General features: G+C 44.9%; 1 protein-coding gene across 1 annotated transcript; it reads left to right on the forward strand.

Moving 5' to 3' along the window:
• Positions 1-3,512: 3,512 nt before the first annotated feature.
• Positions 3,513-7,054, forward strand: LOC120657159 (mitochondrial metalloendopeptidase OMA1-like). Its single transcript, XM_039935420.1, has 3 exons — positions 3,513-4,501; positions 4,592-4,743; positions 6,490-7,054. Exons 1-3 carry the CDS (start codon positions 3,584-3,586, stop codon positions 6,737-6,739), a joined length of 1,320 nt encoding a protein of 439 aa, XP_039791354.1. The 5' UTR covers positions 3,513-3,583; the 3' UTR covers positions 6,740-7,054.
• The last annotated feature ends 1,056 nt before the right edge of the window (positions 7,055-8,110 follow it).

Here is an 8,110-nt window from a genome sequence, read left to right on the forward strand (position 1 = left end):
CGCTCCACGCAGAGAGAGCTGCATCGAGCTCTTTCTTGCGCCACACGATCTAATGCGTTCGTGTGTTGACCAAGATTTGCGTCAACATACTTTTTGGCGACTCCGCTGGGGAAGAAAGATCTTGGTTAATAGAACCGATCTAATCTACTCCAAAGAAGATGGGCTCCAACACAGAAATCGACAAGGAGAACATCATCCCTTCATATGAGCATCTTCCGGAGGACGTTCGTTTGCTGCTGGAGGAGCGCAAGAAGAAGCGTGATGAAGAAGATCTACAAGCGGCGCTTGCGAGCATCAAGGTCGGTCGATGCGGCAAAGTCACCAAGATCAAAGAGATCGACTTCACTTCTACCTCCTCGGATGCATCTACTGAGGTAACACCTGCTGCAACTGCTCCACCTTCTGGTGTTACTATGGAACAAATTTAGAAATTGTTAGCTGAGCGTGATGTTTATTGGGTTAATTGGCTTACCTCTAAGGAAAGGGAATCGGCTGGTAAGAAATCAGAATCAGCCGATGAACCTCCATCTGTTTCTACTTCTGAATTTTATGTTTCTCAATCATCGGCAGCATCTCCTACGACTCAACCTCAATATGGGATGCCGATAAATTATTTCAGTGGTCAAACTGTTACACCCACATACACTGATCCTATTATGAGTATTCCTGGTTCGGCCAACATTAGCCGAATGAACGAGATTGTTCAGTACACACCACCAGAAATCTCCAGGAATTCAGTGCCACACCACGGACCTATCTCCGACGAGATGTTCGACCGATATGTGCAGCGTTGGCAAAACCGGCAGAGATCGGTCAGACCGGTATATCAGCCCGGTCAGACCGGTTCCCCCCAACCGGTCCGACCGGTCGTACCGACCGGTCCGACCGGTCCATCCGGTCAGTTTGTTTCAAACCAGCGAGAGGTATCTACATCAACACAACCAAATTCTTTGAGTAATTTGGATAAAATGCTTACTGATTATAAGAATGATTTGGCTAATCTGCTTAGAGAAAGTTTTGGAGTGGATGTTAGAAGCAAAACCCGCACATACCAAAAGTCGTATCCTACTTCGTTTGATTCGGTTGCATACCCTGCTGGTTTTAGGTTGCCTGAGTTTATTAAATTCAGTGGAGAAGATACTAGGAGTACTTTTGAGCATATTAGTCAGTATTTTGCCCAATTAGGAGAAGCTGGTTCAATAAACGAGTTGAAAGTGCGTTTATTTTCTTTATCCTTAACTGGAACCACTTTCTCATGGTTTTCATCTTTGGCACCTAATTCTATTGGCTCATGGGAACAGTTAGAGCAGAAGTTCCATGAGCACTTTTTCTGTGGGCATGATGAGCTTAAATTGTCTCACTTAACATCGGTTAGACAATCGCGTGATGAATCTGTCAATGATTATATAAGACGATTCCGCGATACAAAAAACCGATGCTTTAGTGTGAATATTGCAGAAAAGGATTTAGCTGATTTGGCTTTTAATGGCTTGCGCTCTCATATTAAAGAAAGATTAGAGGGCTATGATTTCTTTACCGTTACTCAGGTGCATTAAAGAGCTTTAGCTATAGAAAGCCGAAGCAAAGAGCCTTAAGAGTCTCAAAGACATCATCGTTCTAGTGTGCATACTTTAGAATGCAATTCAAATTGTTCGGACGATGAATCTAATGATGTGTATGCTGCTGAGTTTGCTTGGCCATCTCAAGCTAAACCATTTACTTGTTCTGCTCTTAAGCCGATTCAGAAAAATCGGCAAGATGAAAAATTTACTTTTGATGTATCCAAGTGCGAAAGGATATTTGATGAGTTATATAGGATTGGATACGTCAAAATGTCACATACTTTACCGTCGCTTGAAGAATTGAAGCGGCGAGCATATTGCAAATTTCATAATACTTTCTCACATGCTACTAATGATTGCAATGTGTTACGTAGACAAATTCAATCAGCCATTAATGAAGGACGATTGGTTCTTTCTAATATGCAAATTGATCAGACTCTTTTCCCGGTCCATATGTTAGAATTGAATAATCCTAAAGTGCTAGTTCGGCCGAGTCATGCCGAATCAACCAAGGGGAAGAATGTAGTTATTGGTGATGAAAGACCTAAAAAGAAGCTGACATAGGAGATCCATCAAGGTGAAAAAACACTCGGGGGGCAAGACAAGAAGAAGGCCGATAACAAGTCGACCGGTCTGACCGGCCACAGCGGCGGTCTGACCGGTTTGACCGGTCTGACCGGTCATGGGACCGGTCTGACCGGTGTGCCCAGTAAATCTGGGAACTCCTCCAAAATTAAGACAAAGTCGAGTTTTAAAGAACTCTTGGCCAAATATGAGAAGGAAGGGAGTGCTCAGAGGCAGAAGGGGCCACCAAATAAAGTCAAGGATACGGGATCATCGTCAAGACATCAAGAGCAATCGAGTCAAAGTAATTATACTTCATTTAGTGGACCGATTGCTCCATGGTATTTTTAGTATCCTTACTTTTATACACCTATGGATTATAGTAGGATGCATATGCAATCATATTATATTCAATATCCTCCTATGTATCCAAATCATGCATTATTACAAAGACCGATTGTTGCTAGCAATAATCCGGTCAAGCGAGATGTTGATTGCAGCAAAGAGAATGGGAAGAGTAAGGAGCAAGATTCAAAGTATTTACAGCCGAGGTGGTGTCCCTCAGGCTTGTCTCATACTCAGAAGCGAAGGCTGCAACGTATGCGCAAGAAGGAAGCAATGGAACAACAAGTGGAGACCGTGCCAAAGACGTCAGCGATAATGAAGAAGGTATGGCGGCCCAAACAAGTTGTTTCAACATTGACTTGAGCAAAACATGGCCGATGTAGTGTTAATCATCGCCCTTAGACAATTTTGGCTCAGAAGAATGTTTTTTTGGTAAGCAAGTTTTACCAAAAAACAGGGGGCATATGTTGACAGCCAAAATTGACACCAACCGGTCTGACCAGTATGACCGAGCGGTCTGACCGGTCAAGGCGTTGTGGCCTGTCCGGCAGGGGCCGACCGGTCTGACCGGTAGGTCTGACCGGTCTGACCGGTCCAGGTAGAGTCCGAGTACAACTAGAGATTTTTATAGATTTAGATCTGTAAACAGGATTTCTTGCGGGATAAGTCCACCCCACCCTATAAATATAATGGGTCACGGCCGATTAGAAGACAATCGAACAAAATCAATACAAATTCTATTTTTTATCTTCTTCTCCAAACCCTAGTTTTTCCAACCCCATCTGCTGTTCTTCTTTCGTCTCCGCGACGTTTGAAGACGTTCTAGGTGGCCTGCCGATCCTAGAACAACCCTACGTGCGCCTACCCTGACGGGGTCCCTCCCGGGTTCGCGTTCGTCGGCCGTCGCCGATTCTCACCGGCGACCGGTCTGATCGGTCTAACCGCTCCACGCAGAGAGAGCTGCATCGAGCTCTTTCTCGCGCCACACGATCTAGTGCGTTCGTGTGTTGACCAAGATTTGCGTCAACAAATTCCAAATCCCCCGTAGTAGGCCGTAGCAATCGAACGCCACCCCGAAAAATCCCCAAAAAAGAAGGGGGAAATTACGCAGCATGAACTGCTTGAAGAACTCGCGCTCCGTCCTCTCGCGGCTCCTCCGCCACAGGCCCCACGTAGCCGCGCCGCCGGCGCCGCAGTCGCCGGCATCCCGGTACTACTCTTTCTACGCCTCCCGCATCCTCCGCAACAAGCCCGCCGTCTCCCCACCGCCGCTGCCGCAGTTGCCCGGCCCTAGGCACTACTGCACCTCCCGGCCGAGGGAGGAGGTCATCCACTTCACCCGCCGCCGCGGCGGGTCCCGGTGGTACCACGACCATCGGAAGCTCACCGCAGGGGTCTTGATCACCGGGGGCGGGGCGGTCGCCGTCTACTTCGGCCACCTCGAGGCCGTGCCCTACACCAACCGCTCCCATTTCATCATCCTCTCGCCCAAGCTCGAGCGCCAGCTCGGCGAGACCCAGTTCGCGGAACTCAAGAAGCAGTTCGGGCCCAAGATCTTGCCCCCGCTCCACCCCGACAGCATCCGCGTCCGCCTCATCGCCTCGGAGATCGTCCGCGCCGTGCACCGTGGGCTTGCCGGTCACCAGCGATACGACGCCTCGTACGGAGAGGACGCCTCTTATGGGTATGGCGGCATCTCCGACGACCACACCATCAGGAACCGCGACGCCGACGCTACTGCCGCGATGCTTGGTGGGTCCCCTCGCAAGAACGCGACGGCGGCTGATGCAGTCCAGCGAGACGACGAGGTTCTGGATGACAGGTGGGTCACTGAGAGCCGGAGCCGTGGTAAGGCGAAGGGGGCGCAGCAGCAGACGGGTCATCTTGACGGGCTCAATTGGGAGGTGATTGTTGTCAGAGATGACATCGTCAATGCAATGTGCCTGCCTGGTGGCAAGATTTTAGTCTTCACTGGGTTGCTGGACAAATTCAGGGCGGATGCTGAGGTTGCCACTGTGCTTGGACATGAGGTATGATTATTGGATCACAGACTCATTGTGATTTTGGACGATCATAGAGACGCAGAGGATTGGAACTAATGTTGCAGGCCATTTTTGTAGGTTGGGCACGCTATTGCAAGGCACTCTGCAGAGCAAATCACAAAGAACATGTGGGTGGCAATCCTGCAGATTATCGTCCTGCAGTTTATCTACATGCCAGACCTGATAAATACAATGTCAACATTACTTCTTAGGCTGCCCTTCTCACGGAGGTATGCCTTCTGCGTTTCATCTTGCTCATTGTGATGCACATTCTGCAGAAGCTTGCATCTGTTACTAGATGCGGTACTCACAGACACAGTCTGCTAAGAGCCAGTAAAACACAAAATTGAGCTTTATAAGTAGATCTCAATATGTGGCCTTTGGGTCTAATCTCCTTAAGAGTAGACACACAAAACTAGTTGTGGCCATCTTATTCTGTCAGTTGATTGTGTCACTGGTCAATTAGCATCTTGGCAAATTTATTAGAAACTTCACCAAGTCCTGTTATTGTTACTGGCATCAGCTGTGTAGATACAGTAGTCAGATTAGTCTTAGTTACCACTTGACATGGCCGATGTTTTAAATTTTCAAGAATAGTGTAAATTTTAACCTTGGTTTGTCAGGCCATGGCCTTTTTTGGATAGGCAGAGAGCATATAGCACATAAAATTTTTGTGGATGCATTTTTTCCTGGTCCTAGATACACATACTGTTTTTGTTTCTAAGAACTATCAGTCTTGTTATTAGTATAACTCCTTGTGCTTGACACTTACAAATGAGTTCATGACTGCTAATTATTGCCCCAAGCAGGATGTTGGAGAGAGGTCCATCTCTCAGTTTCACACTTCTTTTTATGGATACTCCGTATTGTGTTTTCACACATCCTTTTTTATTTTGGAAAGTAGTTTCAGTACGCTTGCCAGTACTCAGTTTCTTGCTTTGGCATGTTATTGCTTCCATCCTTACAAAACTGTCTACAATGATATACTTTGGCATAACCACTAGGCCTTTATCACATATGTGATAGGTCTTTATAATATGCAGTGTGACAGGTGAATTGTCCATAAATCTTCTCTTATGGTTCAACACTAGAAATTTTTGAAGGATGCGAAAATTGTCCATTTGAAAATGGCACTAGTCAAGATCCAACCTAGGTGTTTTCTTAATTAAGATAAGAAGAAATAGGCACCAAAATTCAAGTGAAGAGGATCTGAACCTGGGTGGTTGGGATGCATAACCACACCTTTCACCCTGACCAGTTGCACTACCATACCATCACTTCCTAAGATGGAATAAGTCTATAGTTGTGAATTGAGATGCATGGCATTTACTAATAACAGCAATAAGTTGGCCCTGTTTACTTAAGGTTACGATCAGTGACCATGCCAAGTTCATCATGTTCCACTTTGAGCATCGTTGAATTGGAATCGTTGTGAGAGGAGCCACAACATACCATTTGCTAGTAAAAGATTTTGAGCTCTCCATCCTTAGTAAAATGAGGTTGCAGAAGTAAATTTTAAATGCTTTGCTTCACCATACATTATGGAACTTAGTCAAAGGACAATTGCTTTTTCTTTTTTTCCCGTTTGGTTACTTTGCAGTCAGTTTCTTACATAGTTTGCTTACCTCAGTACAACTGAAATCATTTTGAGTACTGAACTGCTGATATGTTTAGTGAGGTCTATTGAAACAATGCTTCTTCATTGCTAGGAAGCTACTTCACCAATTATTTATATGGATAGTGTAATTAGCTGCCTTCCACCTTTACCATGTGACTTGCAGTAGCAAGTCCTGTCTGTTATCCAATCTTCAGTAGAAGCCTTAGTAATTTGTGTCATTTAGAAATAACTGGCCCCTAAGGCGGTTAACCAAGTTCCACTAGAAGAGTCAAGTCCTGAGTTTGTCTGCTGTCCATTGATCTACCTTGTTGCTTGTTAGAAACTCTTCTGATCTTGTTTGTTACTCATGTTCTTGTAGGATGGAGATAGAGGCTGACCACATTGGACTCCTGCTACTTGGTGCTGCTGGTTATGATCCACGAGTAGCCCCATCAGTCTATGAGAAACTAGGAAAGATAGGAGGAGATTCAGCACTGAACAATTATCTCTCAACTCATCCTTCGAGTAAGAAGAGAGCGGAGCTTCTCTCTCGAGCTCATGTCATGAACGAGGCACTGGAATTATACAGGGAAGTTAGTGCCGGCCAAGGCACTGAAGGTTTCCTCTAGATTCTGGGATTTACTCCTCTACTTGTTTCAAATGCTTTACAAAAAAGGTTGGTCATCCTAGCACCACTAGTGGACAGTGGTGGGCTGTGCCTGGAAGATGAAAGAATGTTTCGTGTCCCTTGTTACCTTCAGATGTTGTCTGGGTGAATGGTCCTCTGTTTCACCCCAAACTGGAGCTTAGCTGCTTCAATTGTGATCAGGGAAAAGGAAACCAATTTGTCCATAGTGTCAATAATTGTTTGTTGACAGCAGCTCCTGGTTCCAATGTTGTTTCTCAACCTTTCTTTTCGAAAAGCATGGCACAACCTTGGATGATTGATCTTCTGCACGAAACCACCACACATGAACGGTTTTCTTGAAACTTGGTGTACTTGTGCATCTGTGTCCGTTCTTTTGATAAACTCCCACGAATGATTTCGTAAGCAAATATTATGACGGGCCTTGTTTAGTTCTCAAAATTTTTCCTAAAGTATCCGTCACATCGAATCTTCGAACACCTGTATGGAGCATTAAATGTAGTTGAAAAAATAACTAATTACGTAGCTCAACTGTAGATGACGAGACAAATCTTTTAAGCCTAATTAACTTATGATTGAATATTAGTTGCCAAATAACAACGAAAAGTCTAATTACATCTTTTGTCAGTACATGACAAAAGATGTGCGCCCCAACCAATGCATTGCTCAGCTTTCTTGCCGCCATCAGCAGCATCTGGATGGGCCTCTGGCGGGACCCACGGCCGAGTGTTTGTTTTTACCAAACATGAGGGAAAGTTTTCCTTATTTTTACCAAACATGAGTGAAAGTTTTCATGAAAATTTTTCCCCTCCTAACCAAACAGGCCGAGCAAGGTTAATAATTCAATCAACTGCAAGCTGTAAGGACCCTTGCAGCCTAACTTTCAGCTCACTCATATAGTAGTCAGCCCTTCACTATTAATATAAAGTCTCACATGTCTCTCTCACAACATTTCATTTGCTGTGTTAGTTTGGCTTGTCAACCAACCAGCCAGCAATATTGTTCTCTCATACTAAATCAGCACTAGCCACCAGCTATCAGCCAGTCAGCAGTACTGTTCTCTCGTAACAAATCAGCATCAGCCATCAGCCGCAGCCAAGCGAACACAGCGATTGTTTTTGTGTCGAAACCGGCTGTAAACTTGCAACCCGCTTCTACTCTCTCTCCCCTCCTTTCTTCTCCACCTCAGCATTTAATCGGCTTATGGCATGTTATAATACTTGCTCTAATAAGTAGCATCTTTTTCTGGAATTTAGAATTTTGAAAGAGAATCTTTTTATATTTGAAGTATTAAAAATAGCCTAATCATAAAACTAATTACAGAATTCGTCTGTAAACTACGAGACGAATCTAA

The sequence above is a fragment of the Panicum virgatum genome, chromosome 1N (genome assembly GCF_016808335.1).
Source record: "Panicum virgatum strain AP13 chromosome 1N, P.virgatum_v5, whole genome shotgun sequence".
In the NCBI taxonomy this organism is placed as follows: Eukaryota; Viridiplantae; Streptophyta; class Magnoliopsida; order Poales; family Poaceae; genus Panicum; species Panicum virgatum.

Bases quoted from the DNA above. Each gene is read 5' to 3' on its own strand.
- LOC120657159 (XM_039935420.1), top strand. From the start codon at position 3,584: ATGAACTGCTTGAAGAACTCGCGCTCCGTCCTCTCGCGGCTCCTCCGC. The intron at 4,502-4,591 runs GTATGATTATTG...CCATTTTTGTAG, and splicing joins CCACTGTGCTTGGACATGAG to GTTGGGCACGCTATTGCAAG. The intron at 4,744-6,489 runs GTATGCCTTCTG...ATGTTCTTGTAG, and splicing joins AGGCTGCCCTTCTCACGGAG to GATGGAGATAGAGGCTGACC.